This window comes from Pollicipes pollicipes, unplaced genomic scaffold (assembly GCF_011947565.3).
Source record: "Pollicipes pollicipes isolate AB1234 unplaced genomic scaffold, Ppol_2.1 Scaffold_3216;HRSCAF=3773_pilon_pilon_pilon, whole genome shotgun sequence".
NCBI classification, from domain to species: domain Eukaryota; kingdom Metazoa; phylum Arthropoda; class Thecostraca; order Pollicipedomorpha; family Pollicipedidae; genus Pollicipes; species Pollicipes pollicipes.
The window spans coordinates 6,583,789-6,605,607 of NW_023596251.1; the positions used below are offsets into that span (position 1 = coordinate 6,583,789).

General features: G+C 56.5%; 2 protein-coding genes across 6 annotated transcripts; both read left to right on the plus strand.

Annotated features, from left to right (window-relative positions):
- Positions 1–310: 310 nt before the first annotated feature.
- On the plus strand, positions 311–21,668 carry LOC119090921 (protein transport protein Sec23A-like). 5 transcript variants are annotated; one of them, XR_005093325.1, is made up of 21 exons: positions 311–445; positions 9,535–9,688; positions 10,062–10,192; positions 10,730–10,816; positions 11,512–11,667; positions 12,016–12,200; positions 13,246–13,390; positions 13,747–13,791; positions 14,582–14,685; positions 15,166–15,336; positions 15,579–15,721; positions 16,053–16,204; positions 16,373–16,479; positions 16,748–16,877; positions 17,487–17,662; positions 18,392–18,566; positions 18,978–19,133; positions 19,619–19,687; positions 20,331–20,354; positions 21,220–21,389; positions 21,446–21,668. XR_005093325.1 is itself a non-coding variant. In XM_037213648.1 (20 exons), the coding sequence occupies exons 2-20, from the start codon at positions 9,541–9,543 to the stop codon at positions 21,307–21,309; spliced, it is 2,394 nt and encodes a 797-aa protein (XP_037069543.1). In that variant the 5' UTR covers positions 311–445; positions 9,535–9,540; the 3' UTR covers positions 21,310–21,668. The 5 variants fall into 5 exon arrangements, 4 of the variants coding, with proteins under 4 accessions (XP_037069543.1, XP_037069544.1, XP_037069545.1 ...); XM_037213648.1 differs by having other exon boundaries at positions 21,220–21,668; XM_037213649.1 differs by lacking the exon at positions 20,331–20,354 and having other exon boundaries at positions 21,220–21,668.
- LOC119091056 (syntaxin-16) lies at positions 4,195–5,817 on the plus strand. The gene is made up of 5 exons (XM_037213773.1): positions 4,195–4,201; positions 4,892–5,019; positions 5,074–5,220; positions 5,302–5,480; positions 5,619–5,817. The coding sequence occupies exons 1-5, from the start codon at positions 4,195–4,197 to the stop codon at positions 5,815–5,817; spliced, it is 660 nt and encodes a 219-aa protein (XP_037069668.1).
- Positions 21,669–21,819: the final 151 nt, after the last annotated feature.

Below are 21,819 nucleotides of genomic sequence, written 5' to 3' on the forward strand. Positions count from 1 at the left end.
CAGATTGTTTGGGAATCGTACACTGAATGCTTTAATGTCCTTTCCAAGGCTAAATGTCTGCAATACTCATTTACTAAAGGCTTTTTGGTAACATGGCTCACATTTATCGACGTGGTCGCAGATGACACTGCCGCTCCGTGCGTGATATTCGCCATCCGTTTATCTTGACTTTTTAACCAAACAGGCCTCCCCTACGCCAATCATGTCGTTCACAGTAATATTTTGACCAATCATAGCGCTTCAGCAAGGAAAACCTTTAACTGCACTGCGTGTTCGATCACGTTGCAATAATACGTGGAACTTCAATGGATAAACAGCCCTCTGCTTATTCCAGAGGTGTCGGCCCTTGCACTGGGGGCCGAGGAGTTGAGTGGGGAGTTTTTGTACATCAAGCAGGCATACTCTTTAGTCTGACAAGTACATACAAGAAGTTTTGCCCTATTTGGTAGGTACTGAGTGAATGTTTGTGTACTCCGTGCGGTTTCAATGGGTTCCAGGCGGTGTTCAGCGCAGTTCTGAAGAACTGCGCTGTGGGTGGCTTAGTTATTCGGCTAGGCCGAGCCAGAGTCAATTTTTTGTACGGAATTAAATCCAGTCAGTGTTCGCGTCTTGTAAACATGATGGTAATTCAGTTCTCAGCCATATGATAGGTAGGTATTTCAGTTCTCAACCATATGGTTGGTAGGTGGTAAGGATTACAGTAAAAAACAATCCACTTTTAATGATTTAAGCCATGGTGAAGCAAAATGGAAGCTGTGATATTCCTAGATAAGACAATATATAATAGTTTTAGCTTTATTCCTCAGAGAAAACAGAGAATGGAGATGTAGTGGGGTTGAATGTTCGTAACTGATATTCATCTGTGATGCAGATGTGATGTGCCAACAAAATTGTGGGAGGTGCTTGTTAGGTCCTTGGCTGCTCTGGCTCAATTTTTGAGTTGTGCTGAGAATGTGTGTGCTCATCATGAGAAATATGTCAACCAAGTGGATCTTAAATATGGATGTGGAATGAAACCCGGAACAAATTGCTGTCTGTTTTTCATTCTATCATGAACAGTTCTGAATTTGAAGAAAATACTGCACATGCACAATCTGGGAAAGAGAATGTGGTCAAATATTTGGCTCAGGTATTCTGTAGCAGTTAGAAGGCTGGTGAATGCCCAGCTGGACTGCACACATTCAAAAATAACCTTTGACAATGACTAAAACCGCAGGTGATGCCTTTCCCCACAGCCCTACTGACACCATGCTAGCTATACAATTGCCTTACAGTGTAGTTATTTTGGAGTGATGTTCAAGTTGGCTGTATGCTTGTCAAATTTATGATTTCCCTGGGGTGCAGTCATTCAGAGCCATGTTTCACATCTGGCTTTAGCACTGGCTTTGTGTCATTTTAATAGGTGGGGATGGCATCACAATTTTCAGCTGTATGCCAAATGCAAGGTTCTCACAAAGTCCCGATTTTGGGCATCACACAATGAAAACACTGCATGAAAGCAAAGCCTGATACAGACACCAGAAAAGCCTGATAGAGAACTTCACTCCATATATTTCTTTTCCCCAAAAAACTTGACCACTAAATTGCACCATCCATAACATATTTCAGTGGAAAATTCAAGAAATGCCTCCTGAATGAAATCTATAAGCTGAAGGTCAATGTAAGCACTCATTTTCACAGATGTCCAATCAATCTAGTTTATTACAAAATTTGACCAACTCTATTTAAGTCTATATTGTGACAACTGCCAAACTGTAGTTTATTCAGGAAGTAGTACACTCTTGAACTAGACACTCAACCTGCACAGCATGCAAAGGGCTCATTAGCTGGCAACAAGCCATACACAGCATGCAGCCTTGGGAGCCAGCATAAGGGCCATGCAGCACACAGCAACGACCATGTCCATGACTACATGAGCCAAGCAACCATCATGCAAGCCACTACCATCATGCAAGCCAGTACTGCATGTGACACCAACAGCACATGCACAATCACCAAGGCATGCACACGCAACATGTCACAATATCTACTTGGTTATTTTTGTTTCTCTTGGTCTCATGTGAGTGTGATGCAGCTTCATTTTTCCTCTCTTTTTAAGTCATCTTTAAAAACATCATCTGTAGCTTAAAATTTTGATAATTTCTGTGCAAAATTATCCAACTTCAAGCTTACAAATATTTCATACATAACTTGGATTCATTCACCAGCTGCCTAAACATGTTTGGCACCACCCAAGAAAGAACAATTTGTGGGGAATGAAGGAGACAATTTGAAGTACCAAACTCATTTTTACTGCCATTTTTGCTGTGCGAAACCCTCAGTTAGCCATTTTTTGGTTCATAGTGGGGCTCGTTAATGACAAATCTAAGCCACTCCAGTTTCAGTACCTCACAACATTGTATTATCTTGCTGTACATAGCTTTGGCATGGACCTGATGCAGCTAATACAGAAGTGTTTGTTAGCAAAATGCATTTTAGCTTGTAGGCTTGTGGGCATGGTTGTTATTTGTATCTTATGGGTGGATTGCATGACCCTGTTTGTTAGCAAACCGTGCAAGATATACTGACTTTTCATGTAGGGGGAGTGGAAAGAAGCCTGCCCCTAAAATGCAGTTTCTCCTGTAGAGTGACTAATTGCAAACCTAACCTGCTTTCATCATATTTGTTACCAGATGTGTTCAGTTCCTGTTTAAATGTATCAGGTTTTGTTCATAAGACAAATTGTGATTCCATGGTTTTGGTATGGTTTTGAGCAAATAGACCATTCCATTTGAAATGTGAAGCCAACATCTCAAACTTTAAGTCACTAAATATGAATGACCAAACCTTAATGGATGCCCGTGTTGCACCTGAGACTGCAGCAAAAATGGTTTTGTGGCCATCTATAAGTTATATTTGGAGGAGAAAGAATGTTTTGTGGAACATACTCACCATTGTCCTTGACAGAGGCTAACCATGACAATCAAAATAAGTTGTTCAAGGTGACTTGAGGGGTTTTGACTTGTGTGCTGTTAACTGTCTGCTGTCAACAAGCTGACATGAATTAATTGAACCAAAATACAAGTTGAAAACAGCTAAAAATGAGCTTTATCATGTTTTTATCACAAGTCATGTGGCAAGAAATAGTTGAGGTGACTTAGGATGATGTTCAGCATATGGGCTACTCTGAGGTGGCCTAAGTTGGTTAAATTTGTGACAAGTGGCAGTAGGAACTTTGCAAAAATCAGTGACTCACAAATCCTGCTGTGACACAAATATGTTAGACAGAATGAGAAGGTTGGGCTTCTTTAGGTTAAGCCTAGTTAGGTTACATTCATGGAAATAAGCATTGTTATTGTGCAAGAAACAATGACATGATATTCATACTTCCTGACCCTGTCTGAACAGAAGCTGGAGGTATTGCTGTGGTATTTGATTTGGTGATGTGCTGACATGGAGGAGTCCAAGGTTTTCTATTTGAATGCTTTATGCTTTTTGCATTTTTGCTTGCTGTTTTTTGTTGTTGAATTCCTTTGCTTTCTTTTGCATTAAAAAAATTATGTGGAAGGGAAGCACAAAGTACAGCATAAAGACATTGGTGCTACATAGTTTTTTATGTTCATTACACTATTATGAAATGCTATTATTTAATGCATTATTTTTCACTGTCATGGGCTGGAGTGTTATAAAAACACTTTTGTCATGTTTCTGATATTACATTCATGCCAATTTGAAATGCAAGTATTTGTTTGCTTGTGCATCTCTCACTGACTCATAAGTTCCAACATTGTAATTTGAACTTCCCACCCTTCTATGGCCTTGTGATGTATTGTTTCACTCCCACCCTAGTTCAATAGCAGTTCCAGCTCACTGTCCAGAAGGAGGCACTACAGATTGCTGAAGACCACAAACTGTGATGAGTGGATGCAAAGGCATGAGCTCTTTGTAAGCATGCTGCCGATACCGGGATGGGCTGGGTTAGCCCGCTCATGGTATAATTTTGTCCTTGTTCAAGTGGTATTCGCTGGCATAGCGGCCTCGCTCATAACACAAGTAATCGAAACACGACCTTTCGTTTATTCACGGGTGACGGTACATGTCGTAGCTCTAGTGGTGGCGTCACCAAACATGGCACGAGACTGACGAGCTGAGGTCCAAACAGTGGTGCTAGGGCGACAGTATACCGAGGAATTGGGATCTGAATTTGGAAACAGTATGGTCGGTACGGCCACCGTGGGCACGTTATCCTCCCTCCCCCCGCCCCCGCCAGTGGCCAAGCCCCTGGGATCTGGTGGATCGATGATGGTATTGGGAGCACCAGTCGGCTTCCTTTGTGTGTTGATGCACAAGTCAGTGACGTCATCAGTTTGTCCGGGCCACCTGGTTATTTGCTTTCATAGTTGCGTTTATTGAGTTCGTGCCTACCTTTCTATCTTGTGGTGCGTCTGGCTTTATTAATCAGCGGCAGATTCGCAGATGTGACCAACACCATGGGTTGTCATTTGACTGAGTGCAGCAGCTTTTCGGGATATTTTGGTACAGCAGGTCCTGAAGCAACACTATCCTGGAAAAGTGGTGACATCGTAGTTGTTCTAAGCATTTTCTGCGTCTGGCGATAAAGGCGAATTTTGCGGTCTCATGGAAGTTTTGGTCTGCTTGATATGGTAGTATGGATCACTCGATTTGTAGGCTAAGGACCGTTTATTGTCACACGGTGACATGGGTTCTGCCCAGTTACGCACATATGTGGACAAGCTCTCCTTTCATACGTATTGTAGTGTTCGTTGTTTGTTTAGTTGGCGACATCGGTCGTAAAGCAATGCTACCAAGACCGGCGGGCTGAGCGCTCGGCCCTGGCGGCGGCCGCCTGAAACAGTGAGCGTCAGCGCCAGCTGTCTGTTTCCTGTTTCAGGCGCCGCCGCCATGGCCTCGCGCAGTCTCACCGACGTCTTCCTGCTGATGCGCAACAACGCGCAGCAGACGCGTCACATGTACTCGGCGCACGGCACGTCCGACTCGGAGGCGCTGGTGGCGCGCGAGGCCGACCTGGAAGCCGGTGCGCCGCCGCCGCCCTGGCTGGCCACCGTGCAGCAGGTGCAGTTTGCCGCGCGCGACGTCCAGGAGAGGCTGCACGAGCTGGACGCGTTGCGCCAGCGCCACCTGACGCGGCCCACGCTCGACGATAGCACGGCCGATGAGCAGCAGATCGAGGCGCTCCAGCACGACATCACGGCGGCGCTGGCACGCGCACAGCGCAGCCTGCTGCTGGTTCAGCGCGCCGGCCGCGCTGAGCCGCCGCCGGCCGCGCGCCTTTGCCGCCAGGTGGTGCTGGCGCTGGCCACGCGGCTGCAAGAGCTGAGCGGCGAGTTCCGCAGCTCGCAGGGGCAGTATCTGCGCCGGCACCAGCAGCGCGAGCAGCGCTCGCAGAGCTACTTCGACGCCATGATGCTAGAGGAGAGCGTGCCGCCGGACGCGGGCGAGGAGGACCGGGCGTTCATGCAGCACGGCGCGCCGCTCAGCGAGCGCGAGCTGCTCCAGCTGGAGGAGAGCAGCGCGGCGCTGCAGCAGCGCGACCGCGAGGTCCAGGAGCTGGTGCGCTCCATCACTGAGCTCAACGTCATCTTTCGCGATCTCGCCAGCATGGTGGCTGGTCAGGCACAGCTCGTCGACCGCATCGACGTCAGCGTGGACAACACCCAGGTGAAGGTGACGCAGGGCCTGCGGCAGCTGCAGAAGGCCGACCAGTACCAGCGGCGTGGCCGCAAGATGTCCTGCATCTTCGGTCTGGCTGGGCTCATCGTGCTGCTCCTCATCATCCTCATCTCGGTGAAGTCATAGACCAGCGGCGCCGGGCAGCGTTGACGTGCAATCGGAAGCGATTGTTCGAGGCTAGGGGTGCTCGGAGGGGAAAGAGGCTGGCGACTTGCCAACTGAAGCAGACTGGTCGTGCGTCCCGGGCGGCGTTCATAGGAGCGGCTGTGCCTATTGTCGCTGTTGACCGTTTCCGATGTTTTCCTTAAAGCCGCCCTCCTGCGTTCTTCTCCATTCAAATATTGCGTAGGAATGGATGCGGCTCGATTGCTAGTGGCTAGTGACCGTTGAAGTGATGGTAGCGTGCTGCAGTTGGCGGATCGATAGTGGCGTGGCGCGTGGTAATTGGTCGACGTTGCTTTTACCAGGCTTTCGCTGGTGCATTCCGGATGATTGCCGTCAAGGCGTACACGGGCTCTGGAACGCCCTGTGCATTCCTTACTGATACAAAGGCGACGTTGACCTCAATATGGTCAATGATGGACGTGCGCCTCAAACTAACCTTAGCTGAAGACAATGTCAACTGCTCTAATTTGACTGTTTTATTCAGCTCCTACAAATAGGCAGACGCATTGTTCATTGTACCCGACTTACCTGAAATCACTGGACTATAAAAACACGCGTGTGAATGACATGAGGTATTTGAGCAGTGTAAATTTTACGCACCGTAGTTTCCAGGACTTGGTCAGGATACAAACACTAGGAGACTCAAAAAGTGGCTCCATGCGTATGAAACCATTTCGGGGAGCCACCAAAACGTCCAGGATTGCAGCGTCTGGTGTTCATACCGTCCAAGATCGCAACGTCCAGTGTTCATAACGTCCAGCATGCCCCATTTCGTGCCCATTGGGGGCGTTTATAAGGTCCAGGCGTGCAACGTCCAGATTCGCAAAGTGCAGAGTTGTAAAGTCCGGTCCAGAGCTCCAACAGAGGCTTCAGCCAAGACTGAAGACCCCGCGCACATCCCGATTTAGGCTGAGGGTCCTTTCCGTCCACTTTCTGATTGCCTACCGGCTACTATTGACACACATGATACACTGGTCTCCTCTCTGACGCCGAAGGCCCTCTGACCGGGATGGTTGACCCTGGATCAACGCGGGGCCACTCAACGACCCAAAAGGTCCCAAGGGTAGCGAGTTAAATAAACGGCACAGGGATCCCAGTTCGACGCATTTGGACGCTGAAGAAAACGGGCAGAGGCACCCTGTCCGGTGCTGGTCGCCTGATTGATACGAGACACTTCCATTAAGACACCCGTCAAGAAGGAGGGGGCCAAGGAGGAAGAGGGGGGGGGGGGGGGGGCGGGAGGCAGCTCCGGTCCAGCACGGGCGAAGTGCTGGGATGTCCGACGTGTCAGGGGCCTCGGGCTGTGACGCGAAAATGGCAGCACACCCGACTGAGCTGGTGGTGTTTCGACCGTGGACGGGCTACCTCACCGACGGGCCTCGCGCGCGTGTGGCGGGGCTACGTTTTCGGACGATGGACGGCGCGCGCGGCGTGCGCTCTTCATTTGGCGGCCGGGCTGCCTCGTTCGCCGGCCCGCCACGGGCGTGGCTGCCGGCCGGACCGTCAGCTGGGCAGCCTCTGGGCGGGCCTGTGTGCCCGGGCTCCGCGTCCAACCGATTGCACATTATTATTCCCACATATGTACAGTGATTGAGCGGAAGCATTGCGAACTTGGTGGTCGTCGGTTCGTTTGTCGGACGGGCTGTAACACCGATCGAGGCTTAACGTCTCACCGGCTGTCACGGCCATTTCGGGTCAGAACGCCTCTATTGCGTATTTATCAGGCATTAGGTACGTGGGATGCGGTAGTAGTGTGGCCAGGGCCCCATCCCAGAACAGAAAAGTCCGGAGACGAGCACCCTAATCACTAACCAACATGCCCCCATTGCCCCTCTGAGGCGCGCCCTGCACCCGTCTCGATAAACTCCAGACTGGTGCTGCTGGATCCCAAATGCTACACTCAGGAGGTTCTGAGGCGTAAAAGGAATAAAGCGTGTTAAGGTTGATGAAGTGGATGGCGAATGCAAGCTCACGATTCTTCCAATTTATCCCGCTTATATATGGCAAACTAGCTCAGTGACATATACTCAGCTCCACTGTTGAGATGGCGAATCACCAACGCCTTTCAGCGTGTTTTGCATGACCTGTGGCAGGCGGTGAAATACGTTCGCAGTCAACGCTTGCTTTTTTACTCCCTATTTACCTGCAACCGGGAGTGCGGTTCCGCATTCAGTTGCAGCAGTCTCATCCCCCGCCGTGATTTGGGTTGCAGTCTGCAGATTTATGAAAAGCGAGCCAAATTCGGAGAGAAACCAAGCTGTTGGCATGTTATCGCGGTGCTCTTCGTTGTTTTTCATCGCTCAGCCAACCAACTTATTTTGGGAAACTACGCCCCCGTTTTAAAAGGACCTAATTGAAACGAATTGTTTGTAGGCTGGGCCATTGAACGTGTCTGACCATGGAGTAGTATCCGGATTTAGCTGATGAGACGGGCCCCCACCCTCTATTTGAGAGGAAAGGCATGTAAAGTTCGGAATAAGCCCTGTTTGTGAGAGCGTGTGAAAGCATTTGCAATTGGAGAAGGGAGGGGAAGCAGCCAAATAAACCACCAATAATATAGGTTAGCGTGGCAGGAGCTGGAGATCTACATGCGCGTCTACCTGGAGCACTCGTCAAATCAGTCAGCCCTACACATCAGTCATCAATTCCTGAACAAAAATTAGTTGGGAAACATCACCAACACATACAGTAAACAACGGAACCAAGTACCGCGGATTTTATTCATAGCCCGCAATACCAAACAGCGGGCACCCGAAATGCCTTCCACGATTACCGTGCAGCTACTGCCGAGTAACCGGCTACTTCCGATGTCACGGGCTAGAGATCAAAGTTTTGAATTCTTTAATGCGCCTGCTGCCGAGGTCGTGCTGACGCGGCACAGTTTGTGTGCTCCAACAAAGCGTTGTCCACATCCATCACAGCCGCTCAACTAGGGCAGCGATGTACCGCATGACGTCACTCGTCGGGTGAGACGGGCGAAATCGGCTACGGTAGCCCTCTATCGGGCGATATCCAAACCATCATGTGAAGGGCTGCGATGCGCGATGCCCCGCCGCGATGTGCGATACTTTCCCCGCACTGAGCGGCGGGGTGACGGTCTGGCGTCGCCGCGCCGCCGCGATGTGCGATACTTTCCCCGCACTGAGCGGCGGGCTGACGGTCTGGCGTCACCGCTCCGCCGCGATGTGCGATGCTCTCCCCGCACTGAGCGGCGGGGTGGCGGTCTGGCGTCACCGCTCCGCCGCGATGTGCGATGCTCTCCCCGCACTGAGCGGCGGGGTGGCGGTCTGGCGTCACCGCTCCGCCGCGATGTGCGATGCTCTCCCCGCACTGAGCGGCGGGGTGGCGGTCTGGCGTCACCGCGCCGCCGCGATGTGCGATACTTTTCCCGCACTGAGCGGTCGGACCGGGAAACCGCTAAAGACCCTGGGGTGCCGGACATATCGAAGGATGGACATCATCGCCCTCGCCTCCTACCCCACAGGAAAGCTGTTTGTTTACCTCGCCAGTCGAGCGTGGTGCGACCGTACATCTTCCCAAGCGGCAGAACTCCTGCCCTGCCGTCATCGGCGGGGGTCCGGCTGCAGAGGACCCGTTCGTGTGCGGTGGCCCGCCCTGCGGGTCATGGTGGGCGATCGCGCCAAATCAGGGGCCCTAACTCTGCCCTCTGTCTTGCAGTGAGCGATGGCGACGTACCAGGAGTTTATCCAGCAGCAGGAGGACCGGGACGGCGTGCGCCTGACGTGGAACGTCTGGCCGTCCAGCCGGCTGGAGGCCACGCGCCTGGTAGTGCCCGTGTCGGCACTCTATACCCCGCTCAAGGAGAGGCCAGGTGGGGCTGGCGCCGCGGACGTGCGCACGGGCGGCCCCACGGCACGTCCACAGCCGACCTGTGTTCAGCTGGAACACTAGTGTTGTCTGCACGAAACACCGACCGTGGCCTGCTCGTTTGGTTCCTCCAGCATTACCAGACCTCTTGCCGGAGGCTCCGGTCCTCCAGCATTACCAGGCCTCTTGCCGGATGGTTTGACCGGTTCATTATCACCATACCCCACGCCGGATGATCTGACCGGTTCAGTATCATCAGATCCCTGGCCGGATGGTTGGGTCAGTTCGGCATCACCAGACGTCTGACCGTCCGGCGCGACGTAGTCATCTGACGTATAGCCTGACCCCTGTCTGACGGCCTCGCCTGTCGTCGCCAGACCTCCAGCCGGTGCAGTATGATCCCGTGGTGTGCACGCGCACCAACTGTCGCGCCATCCTCAATCCGTGCTGCCAGGTGGACTACCGCGCCAAAATCTGGGTCTGCAACTTCTGCTTTCAGCGTAACCAGGTGAGTGTTGCCGTGGCTCGTGTTTGGTGATATGAAACGTAACTGCACGGATAGGTTTAAGAAGGCAAGTGGATGCAATGTTACTGAGGGCCGAGTTGGCTAATTCCCTGGTACGAACAGACTTCGAGGTCTGCTTAACATGTCTAACTTTTATACCGTCTGCCCAGTCTGTGCTTTCCGTTCGCGAGGCTTACTAAGGTTCACTGACCGAAATGGAATGCGATAAACCTGATGTTATTCGTTTATTTTCTTCAGTTTCACTTAGTTTGCATGTAATTAGGTGTGTTGGATGGCCCTTGAAATGTAATAATGTATGAATAAAAAGCCATTTGCGTGTCGTATTACAGTGCGTCATTTTCCAACATGGAAGTGCCATCCAGCCGTAATTATAGTGCTGCTCATTGATGTGGCTGGTGTCGGAACCGCCGGCGCGAGCGTGCCGCCGACCGATAGGTGTGGTGCGGCGCGGCGCCGGTGGCGCTGCGGTCTGGCGCGCGGGGGCCGTGTGTGACGTGGACTGGCCTCGCGCGCCGCCAGTTTCCACCGCAGTACGCCTCCATCACGGAGCAGCACCAGCCGGCCGAGCTGATCCCGCAGTTCTCCACCATCGAGTACACCATCACGGTAGGTCCGCCGTGCTGCGACGCCGGCCATGGCGGACCTGGCGCGGCTTGCGTCAGTGGCGTGACGGGGCCTTCCCCGATGTACGCCGAGTGCGGCGCTGTGATGCGGCCGCCAGACTGCGAGGCAAGGCACACCCTCGTGGAAAGTCCTTCACAGTGTGTGTGGAGTCCATCACTTAGACACTCCCGCTGTGGCACAAGGCACTGACGACAGGCTCCTCGCCGTTGCCCATGACACGCCAGACCGATTGCACGCACGGGTGGCACGACTGTGGTTCGTCCGTCACACGAGCGCAGGGTGGTAGGTGCAGGTTATGCGTGGCGGTGTGTGGTTGGGCGGCGCTTCACTGTCCTTCGACCGACTCTGGGCGGATCTGCTCGCCAGCCTGCAGTGCGGTAGATGCAGCGAGTCCGTCTACCCCACTTGAGGATGTGACTGCTACCGGGTCACACGCCGGCCCGACCAGTGCAAACACTGATACCTTCGGTGGGATAAGGACCCGCCACGTGTCGTCCCTATGCACCGCTGCGGCCTGCTGGGACGCAGCCACATGGCATGGGGCCCGAACCCGCCGCGTGTCGCCCCCACCGACGGTCGCGCTGGGAGGGACCGCGACCGTCCCCACCGCGACTCTCCCGGCGCCGGTCTGTCGTGCCGCGCCGTGACGCTGCGCCCGTCCGTCCCGGCCCCGGCAGCGGGCGCAGTGTATGCCGCCCATCTTCCTGCTGGTGGTGGACACGTGTGTGGACGAGGACGAGCTGGCGGCACTGAAGGAGTCGCTGCAGATGTCGCTCAGCCTGATGCCACCCAACGCGCTCGTCGGCCTCATCACCTTCGGCAAGATGGTCCAGGTGGGTGTGAGGACGAGTCGCTGGACGGCGGTCAAGCGGCAGAGCACACTGGTGTTGGCAGAGAGGCTCCCCGCGACTGTTGCTTCGGCCGTCGCTGGAAGCGGAGTCGCAACAGGCCTGTCGTCTGTGAGTGACGTGCTTGTGACATCATAGGCAACGAGCTCAGACAAGTGTTTTGCCATTGAGAGACTGGCGGGACTGATCTGCGCCAACGTGAACTTACCTGGCGCTGAGATGGAAGAGCTGCGCCGAACACGTGCCATATATTCATGAACCGTTTCCAGCAAAAGTTTCATCTCGCAGCTGGCGGCAGTGTGGTACCGCCTGTAACACGCGGCCGCGCGGCAGGTGCACGAGCTGGGCTGCGACGGCTGCTCCAAGTCGTTCGTGTTCCGCGGCACCAAGGACGTGACGGCGCGCCAGGTGCAGGACATGCTGGGGATCGGACGCGGCGGCGCGCCGCAGCAGGCGCGCGCGCCACAGCAGCCCGGCCAGCCGCAGCAGCCGCAGCAGCAGCAGGCGCAGCTCAATAGGTTAGCTGGCAACCAGTGAGTGCATGGCGCTGGCGGAGGTGGCGGTCACCGTGGCGTGTGTCGGAGGCTGTACCCGGCCGCCATGTCGGAGGCTGGATCCTCGCGATCGTGGCTGGGGAGGCTGAGAGACGAGAGTCGAGCTGGGTGATCAGTCTAAAGAGGAGTTAGTTACCCGACTCGTCGAAAGAGGAGTTGCGTCAGCCGCACCTCGGTTGACATTTGATGGCTCGGGAGGACAAGCACAACGGATGCCTATGGCGGGACACAAACACACGCACTGCAGTTGTGTCTCTATACAATCTGCGGTGCGGTCGTACTCACAAGTCTTACGTGATGTACGTCGCGGTACGTCGCGGTCTGCAAGTGTGAAGACCTTTGGATCCATCCTATTGGGTGGTGGTACAGACTACGCGGTTTGCTTGCGGGTTCGGATCTGGGCCAGTTTTGCAAGGGAATTTTGTTACAGTCATAGCATGCTGCTGAACCTTACTGGGGATGGTATACTCAGTCTTAAATGAGAGCCTGAATTTCTGTTGCGTAACTGCCACCTTGTCATTTGCGTTGTATTCAACCTCGTCTCTTGTACCAACGCCGTTGTGTTGGTTGGGTGATGGGTGCATGAACTTAAAAACATCGGCACACAAAACGGTGACGGACCAAGGCCACGCCTTCTTTTGTGTGTAAGCTCATGATTGCGAGACCCACATGGCTGTTTTTTTGTTCCTTGGCACTGAGTCTCACAGCTTCTGATGCGAGAATTGGGCGAATTTTGCGCTCATGACAAAGTAAATTATATATTTAATATTTAGGTTTACATAACCATAACTATATATATATATATATATATATATATATATATATATATATATGCATGTCATCGGAGGCATCGTCGTCGTCAAACTTTGATATTCAAACCAGTGACGCACAGGCGCGGTTTCATCCCAGCGTAGTGCATCGCCAAGCCCCCATGTACCCGCTGTGGCCCCTGCCCGGGGAGCCTGACCTGTCTTGCCGCCGCTGCTGACCCGCCCGGCGTCGGTGCTAGATTCTTGCAGCCGCTGCACAAGTGCGACAGCAACTTGACGGACCTGCTGGGCGAGCTGCAGCGCGACCCGTGGCCGGTGCCGCAGGCCAAACGTCCGCTGCGCTCAACCGGCGCCGCGCTCTCCATCGCCGTCAGTCTGCTCGAGGTCAGTAGCTGTCCATAACGCGCCGCGCCACTAGCTGTCCAGCAAAACCCCGTCTGCACTCGAAATGCGAGTAGTCATTGCTGATTGGCGAAAATAATGCACGTGACACTGGCCGATTGACACGTTCTGTGCTGGTTTTAACAGTGCCATCTGGCGCAGCCTAATTTGACGGACGCGATGCATTTGAGAGTTAACCAAGATTGAGCTGTACATGGCGCCTGATAACGACATGGTGTGGTATGTCGCGCCACAGATAGGGCTAGTGTATCTCAAGTCTTTCCTGTCTTTCCTCTGCTCGCTTGCTTTTCTGTTCTCTGCTCCCGGACTGGTACGTGCAACTGTTCTCTGATCTACAGGTGTCATTAGGGATTGACTCCTCCTCTAAGGAGCCGTTCGCGAGGGTAAACGCCTGTCGGGCAGCCTGTGCTCGTGCTGTGTTGTCCCGGCCTCGCGCCATTGGGCGCCCAAGTCACGTGCAATGCCCGCCACTTTGTGACGTCCCGATCCATGTTCGGTTTTGGCATAACAACGGCAGACATAACTGGATTGCATGACTAACTCCTTACATGGGATGTTGGGCTTGAGTATCATTACCACATAGCTCTGCTTATTTCTATGGTATCCAAAGTGGTTTGATGGCTGTTTCCATCTTTGGAAATACCAAGTCATGTACAGTGCTACCATTTTAAGCTGGTTTTGGCTGGGATGTGGTGGTTTAGTATCATGGTGGACTACCTGTTCTTGGTGGTGGCTATCGTTGCGAGTTTCGTCGGGACTGGGATATGGTGATTTGGTATTTGTTTGTTTTATTACCTGTTTTTTATGTAGGGTATCTTTACAAGCTTCGTAGATCGATTAATCAGGAAATCCTCATGCACATTCTTATAAGCATGCACTCATTAATGGCATATGTATTCCAGTATGGCTTTGGTTCTCCTCCAGTCAGTGCTTTGGTCTATTTTCCCATCTAATGTCAACACCATCTGAGTTGATTAATTTTGTACGTTCTTTTCTGTCGAACATCATTTTGCTCTGATCTTTCTGCCTTCCTATTCTTGGCCTTCTCGTCACTGACTCAGTATTCACCGTTACCGGCTGGTAGAGCCGGCCTTGTTGCCGGCCCGGCCGCCGGGCGGCGCGGTGTGGCGTCCCGGGCCGGGCCTGACGTCCATTGGCACGGCGCGCTTTCAGTGCACATTCCCCAACTCTGGTGGGCGGATCATGCTGTTCGTGGGCGGCGCGTGCTCCCAGGGACCGGGCATGGTGCTCAACGATGATCTCAAGAACCCCATCAGGTGAGCTCCCCCCCCCCCCCGCCCCTCGGACGGGGTGCCGGCGGCCGGCGGCGGCTGGGACGCTCGCCTCTAGTGAGCAGCTGGTGATCTCTGGCCATCAAGCTGGCCGTCCCTCGAGGGTCAGTGGGATGTGAGGGTGCGTCAGCTGCAGTTATCAGCCGCATTGTGGCCATCAGCTGCAGATATCAACCTTGGTGTGGCCATCAGCTGCAGATGTCAACCGCAGTGTGACCGTCAGCCAAGCCATTTGTCTCTTGGTTACTGCTGCCAATGGAAGTTTGCTCCCATTGGTTCTGGCAGACCTCGCGTGACGCTCTTTGTCGCCCGTGCGCCGTCCATTTGTCGCACAAGGCCGGACTCTGGCGAGGCCGCGCGTCCAATGCTTCAGTTTTTCTTGGCCAGTGCGATGATGGTGCCAAGCACGTGACCGCAGAGCCTCAGCTCAATCCTCAGCCCGCTCATTTCGGCCCGCTGCTGCAGGTCGCACAACGACATCGAGAAGGACAACGCCAAGTACATGAAGAAGGCCATCAAGCACTACGAGGCGCTGGCGGGCCGCGCGGCCAACAATGGCCACGCCGTGGACATCTACAGCTGCGCCCTGGACCAGACCGGCCTCATGGAGATGAAGTACTGCTGCAACCTCAGCGGGTCAGTGGGCCTGCGGGGTGGCCACGGGCGGGGTGTCACCAGGACCAGACCGGCCTCATGGAGCTGGAGCACTGTTGCAACGTCAGCGGGTCAGCGGGTCTGCGGGGTGGCCACGGGGCGGGGTGTCATCGGGAGCACGCCGGGACGGCTAGTTCTCGGGGAGGCGCAGGCACGGCGTGCCGTCGCTGCGTCCGTGTATGGGGCGCGGCTGGTGACCGCTGCGCGTGGGTCTGGTTCGGCAGGGGTCACATGGTGATGGGCGACTCCTTCAACTCGTCGCTGTTCAAGCAGACCTTCCAGCGGGTGTTCGCGAAGGATCAGCGTAACGAGTACAAGATGGCCTTCAACGCCGTGGTGGAGGTGAAGACCTCCCGGGAGATCAAGGGTAAGGACCCACTCTGTCAGGGACAGCAGCGGCTGGACGAGCTAACCTGAACGCGACTGCGCGGGGCCGGCAACAAATCGCCGAACCGTCCGCAGCCGTGTTATTTTTACTTGATCCTTAGCAGCTGTGAGAGGGCTTCGTAAGCCACTGACTCCATGCCCCCCCCCCCCCCCCCACATTGACTTCTTATTGTCGTTTGTCTCCCCTGCGCGAGTCCTCGTATGTTGTGCTCGGTTGCCTGTGCAGCTGCCTGTATCTGGACCCCGTACTCGGTGGCAAGTCCCGGGGCGTCACTACTAGGGCTTCACCACATAAGCTGACCGTTCGCCAGTGTCGGGCTGCCTGGGACCGTGCGTGTCGATGAACAACAAGGCGCCGAACGTGGGCGAGACCGAGGTGGGCGTGGGCGGCACGTCCCAGTGGAAGTTCTGCTCGCTGACGCCCAACACCACGCCCGTCATCGTGCTGGAGGTGGTCAACCAGGTGAGGACCCGCCGCCGCGCCGGGTGCTGGAGGCGTCTGAGCACACCTCAACGTCTGAGCTCCTCACGCGTGACCCGTGCGTGGCCGTGTTCCGTCGTGTACTTTGCCTCAGTGCTTCACCGTGACCCGTGTCTCGTGTGGCACGCTGACCCGCGACCCGGCCGGCAGCACGGGGCGCCGATCCCGCAGGGCGGCCGCGGCTGCCTGCAGTTCATCACGCAGTACCAGCACTCTAGCGGCCAGAAGCGGGTCCGCGTCACCACCATCGCCAGGAAGTGAGTCCGCTGCGCCCGCTCGAGGTGCGGACAGGCACGCACACCATGCGCACGGTCCACGTCCAGATCAGCGGCCGGCTGCGGTGTGGCCGGCCGCTGTCATGAACCGCGCGAAGCGTGTCATTTTCTGGCGCTGTCGGATCACGTCCGCTGGCTGGGCCATCGTCCTCTCCTGGTCACTTGGCCACCGTTGCGCCGGCGGACGGGGCGTGGCTGGGTGCGTCGCGGGCGTCCGCGGACTCCAGGTGACGCCGGCTCCCGCCCGCAGCTGGGCCGACGCCACCACGGGCATGCAGCACATCTCGGCCGGCTTCGACTCGGAGGCGGCGGCTGTCACCATGGGCCGGATGGCCGTGTGGAGGGCCGAGAGCGCCGACGGTCGGGACGTGCTTCGCTGGGTGAGGTCGCGCTCAGCGGGCGGCGCCACGGCCGCCGCCCGGCCTCGCTGGTGGCCGGGCCGCGCGAGACCGGGCGCCGTCGGCGCCATCTGAAGACTGGTGTCCCGCCGATATGACCGGACGTAAAAAAAAACGTATCGTCTAAGCATTAGTGTGGGAGGTGTTGACTTGTTGGACATGTAACGCTTGCCTGTCAATGTTAGTTGCTAATACTTGATATATCCATATGTTGTCTCCTCTTTATTTGCCGAGTGCCGACAAAATCAGCCGCATATGCCGCTGAACAATGTGCATGTCCTGTTTTTACAAAAAAGAACGAGATGGCGCAGTGGAAACCCACTGCCGAGAACATGAACTTGGAACCCGCCTGTCGCCCATGTGAAGGGGTAGGGCAAGAGCGGACAGTCCAGGCTCGTATCTCACTGGACTGGCCCCTGCCGGCCGAGGGACGATGGGCGATGCTGTTTCTCGGACCTTGTTGCGCCTTGTGCCCGCGCGCCAACCGACATGCTATGTCAAAGACGCCACCTCCTGCCCTGACCCGACCCAACTTAACCTAACCTAATTTGACCCCACCTGACCTGGTGCGATCCGACCTGGGCTCCGCAGGTGGACCGCATGCTGATCCGGCTGGTGCAGAAGTTCGGCGAGTACAACAAGGACGACCCCAACAGCTTCCGGCTGTCTGAGAATTTCAGCCTGTACCCGCAGTTCATGTTCCACCTGCGTCGCTCGCCGTTCCTGCAGGTGTTCAACAACTCACCCGACGAGACGAGCTTCTACCGGTGCGTGCTCGGACGTCCTGTCAGGGCACGAGACGCTGCTCCCCCGTCTGGGTCTCGGACGTCCTGTCAGGGCACGGGACGCTGCTCCCCCGTCTGGGTCTCGGACGTCCTGTCAGGGCACGGGACGCTGCCCCCCGTCTGGGTCTCGGACGTCCTGTCAGGGCACGGGACGCTGCCCCCCGTCTGGGTCTCGGACGTCCTGTCGGGGCACGGGACGCTGGTCCCCCGTCTGGGTCTCGGACGTCCTGTCAGGGCACGGGACGCTGCTCGCCCGTCTGGGTCTCGGACGTCCTGTCAGGGCACGGGACGCTGCTCCCCGTCTGGGTCTCGGACGTCCTGTCGGGGCACGGGACGCTGGTCCCTCGGCTGGGGTGACACGGCGGACCGGGCTGCGCGGATGGCGGTTGCTGCGCATGTGTGAGCAGCGGCGGAAATGTGAAAATAATGCGAAGTTTATGAAGGGTGCGTAATGATGGTGGAGATTGTAACACTGAGAGAGCTATTGTATTGGATGGCCTGTTTGTCCGGACAAAACATGGAGTGTGATGCAGGCGCGACGATTTCAGGTGTTTGTCTGGTAGACATCGACGTTAGATTCATGAGTGTCCAATCACAGCAGCCACCCACCGATGTCGCTCGAGAGCACAAGTGGCAGGCTTGGGCTGCCCGTGAGCAGCAGCCGTCACAGCCGCCCCACGGCGCGCTCACGACGACCTCTGGTCCCTGCAGGCACATGCTGATGCGGGAGGACCTGACGCAGAGCCTGATCATGATCCAGCCGATCCTGTACAGCTACAGCTTCAACGGGCCGCCGGAGCCGGTGCTGCTCGACACGAGCAGCATCCAGCCGGACCGCATCCTGCTGATGGACACGTTCTTCCAGATCCTCATATTCCACGGCGAGGTGAGCCCGCTCCGAGGACGTGAGAACGCCCAGCGGCCGGCTGTCGCGTGCGTGCGCCAGCTGAAGCGCGTGGGAGACAGGCCCAGCGGAGCGCTGTCTCGTGAGAGTCACCATGTTGATGGTTTCGGTTGGCGGCACTATGCGTCGCTTGTTTGCGGTGATGCTTTCGCCTGCGCAATGAGTGGAGATGTGTTTGGCCAGCCGGCGGGGTAGTCCCGGCCTGTTGACCCGGCGGCGAGGCTGGAGCGCGGAGCCCGGCCCTGAGGGTCACCGCGTCTGTCCTACAGACGTCGCCACACCGCGGCCCGTGTGGCTGGTGACGTGCCCCACGTCTCTGTCTGTCGTGCAGACGTCGCCGCACCGCGGCCCGTGTGGCTGGTGACGTGCCCCACGGCTCTGTCTGTCCTGCAGACGATTGCGCAGTGGCGCGCCGCCAAGTACCAGGAGCTGCCCGAGTACGAGAACTTCAAGCAGCTGCTGGAGGCGCCAGTGGACGATGCGCAAGAGATCCTGCAGACGCGCTTCCCGATGCCGCGCTACATCGACACGGAACAGGGCCACTCGCAGGTGCGCGGCCCGGCACCGGCCCGACAGGCCCCGGCGCTGTCGGACCGTGCAGAGAGCCGGAGCCTCGCGCCGCGTCGGGAAGGCTCACCCGGCCGTGCTGGAGCGGCCTTTTTTACGACGCCCGCGCCTGTTGTCGCTAGGGCCAACAATTACGCCGCGGCGTAATGGCCGTCGGCGGCGCGGGATGGGGGATGTCACTGCCGCGGTGCCTGCTCCAACCAAGTCCGTGCCGCTGTGGTCGGCGTGTCGCAGCAGCCGTTACCGAACCGCCCACCGATGCGCCGCCCGCCTGCGGTGATCGGACCGGCAGATCGCAGAGCGCGCCATTGAGGAGCTGTGTCAGACCAGCGTAGGCAGACTCGTGTGTGCAGACCCCGCCGGCCACCGTGACAAACTGCTGAGGCACCCGCCACAGATGGCCTGAAAGCCCGTGGTCGCGTGACATGGCGCAGGCTGACCGGGGCGGGTATCCTGCTGACCAACAGGCGCGGTTCCTGCTGCACAAGGTGAACCCGTCGCAGACGCACAACAACATGTACGCCTACGGCGGCCAGGTGGGTGCGCTGCGCGCGCAGGGCGTGCCGCGCCGTCGGCGGGGACGGCCGGGTCCGGCTCGGCGAGGCGGCGCCCTGGCGTTGCCAGCTCCAGTCGAGTGGGCGCGACAGCCGCTGGTCTGTGCTGGTGTGCGCAGCGGTTGGAAAGCCGCTGTGTTTGTGGGGGTTGTACTCAGTGCCAGCGCCAGTATAGACGGGAGAGTGTTAGTACTCGGGGCCAGTGAAGACATCTGTAGCGCAATTTTGACGTAAGGTGTGCTTTTCGGTAGGATGGCGCCAGTTTCGTTCATGTCCCAGAGGCTGTAAAGCCTCAGCTTAGCGGGGTAACATGTCAAGCAAGGTCGAGCTGATTGATTGGGCGCATGGGACGCATTGTCAGCGCGTGTCCGAACGGCGCTTTGGCTTGTCCATCGGCGTGTCGTAGATGTTCCGCGGTGGGAAGTCGCACCAGGCTGGTGTCACGCGAACGCACAAAGCTCTCGACTCCTGGGCTGTGCCACGTCTGCGGTGTGCGTCCGCGCGTGGGCGGTCGGCGGCGGGATGGCAGGGCTCCGCGCCACCCGCCCTCCGGCTCCGCCGGTGCCCGGCCCTCCCCCCCCCCCCAGGTCACGTGACCCTGTCACCAGCTGACCTCCCCCCACAGGACGTGGCTATCAGCTCATCAGGGGTACAGTATCGACTATTTGTTGTCTCGGTGTGGGCCGGTTTCGGGGCACGCTGCATGCTCTCTGGCGGTCTCCCCCAGCTCGTCCTGCTGTGTGTCTGTGCCCTCCTCGGGCCTTTGATGCCCCGTCCTCTCTTCCTCTCCGTGTTGCTGGGACGCGGCGCTTCTGTGGGGCGCGCCGCTCCACCACTCTGGGCTGTCTGGCGCCGCCTTGGCATCGGTGTTTCCACTTCACGGACTCGCCCTGCTGTGCATAATTGGTGTGCGAGAGCGGCAGGCGGCGAGCAGCACGAGGTGACCGGTTCGGCGGCGGTGACCCTGCTCCCGCTGATCCTGCCGTCCTCCGGCGGCGCCCTCCGCGCCGTTCTCGGTCGTGGTCCCGAAGCGCTCGGTGGTGGTCGTTGAATAGGTGGTGGCGCACGCTGGTTCCTGAAAAGAGCATCCCCACCGCGATTGTGTCTCTAACGATCGTGACCGAGCTTTATCATTTGATGTGAAGTGGAAATTCAAGTGAATTGCCATCATTGGCCGTTAAGGCGGGGTGTAAGGAGGCCCTGTAGCCTAACGTAAGGTTGTATTGTTCATTATCACTTGCATTCGCGCTTGCAATGCGTTCTTGATAGAAATTGTTGTGTGATAATTCGCAAACGCTGTTGGACTAGACGCCGCACGCAATTAGTCAGTTCACAGTTAGTCGGTCTTCTAACATTCTGGAGCCATTACACTGATGTATCTTAGCTTGAGAACGTGCCTGACTGGCGCGTGATCTCCAGAAGCCGCGCCAACGTAAGGCAGGGCATGGTCAGCTGACTGGCCGCCCCCTGGCGCGGGCTCGAGGGGCGGGACCTGACGCGGCGCGTGCCGACAGGAGGGCGGAGCACCGGTGCTCACCGACGACGTCAGCCTGCAGGTGTTCATGGAGCACCTCAAGAAGCTGGCCGTCTCCTCTCAGGCCTAGGAGGCCTCCCCTGCAGCTGCGGCGCCCGTCCGATGAGACGTGGCCAGCGGTGGTGCTGGTCCAGTGGGACGACAGCGGTGGTGCTGGTCCAGTGGGACGGCGGCGGTGGTGCTGGTCCAGTGGGACGGCAGCGGTGGTGCTGGCCCAGTGACTTGGTTCAGCTATTGCCCAGTGACAAGCGATCAGCTGCACTGGGGTCGACGATTCAGTAGCGTGTGATCTGGCTGCGAGACGGTGCTGTTTTGTTGGATGTGGGTAACGTGTGATGTGAACTGCTGTTTATTAGTAGATTTTCAATCTCGCTCGTGCTATACTTTATCGTACAGTTAGACGCCTACAACAGTATGAATATACTTTGCTACGCTATACGCCTTGTCTCCTAAATATAAGGATTCAGCGCGGAAGGCGACCAGAGCGGAAGGCGACCGGAACGGAAGGCGACGGGAGCGGAAGGCGACCGGAACGGAGGGCGACCGGCACGGAAGGTGACCGGAACGGAGGGCGACCGGC

What these genes read in the sequence shown, in the direction of transcription:
- LOC119090921 (XM_037213648.1), top strand. Translation starts at nt 9,541, where the DNA reads ATGGCGACGTACCAGGAGTTTATCCAGCAGCAGGAGGACCGGGACGGC. An exon ending in CCCGCTCAAGGAGAGGCCAG is followed by an intron (nt 9,689 to 10,061) that starts GTGGGGCTGGCG and finishes TGTCGTCGCCAG; the next exon opens with ACCTCCAGCCGGTGCAGTAT. An exon ending in GACGAGACGAGCTTCTACCG is followed by an intron (nt 17,663 to 18,391) that starts GTGCGTGCTCGG and finishes TGGTCCCTGCAG; the next exon opens with GCACATGCTGATGCGGGAGG.
- LOC119091056 (XM_037213773.1), top strand. An exon ending in ACGACATCACGGCGGCGCTG is followed by an intron (nt 5,221 to 5,301) that starts GCACGCGCACAG and finishes CTTTGCCGCCAG; the next exon opens with GTGGTGCTGGCGCTGGCCAC. An exon ending in GAGGACCGGGCGTTCATGCA is followed by an intron (nt 5,481 to 5,618) that starts GCACGGCGCGCC and finishes CGATCTCGCCAG; the next exon opens with CATGGTGGCTGGTCAGGCAC.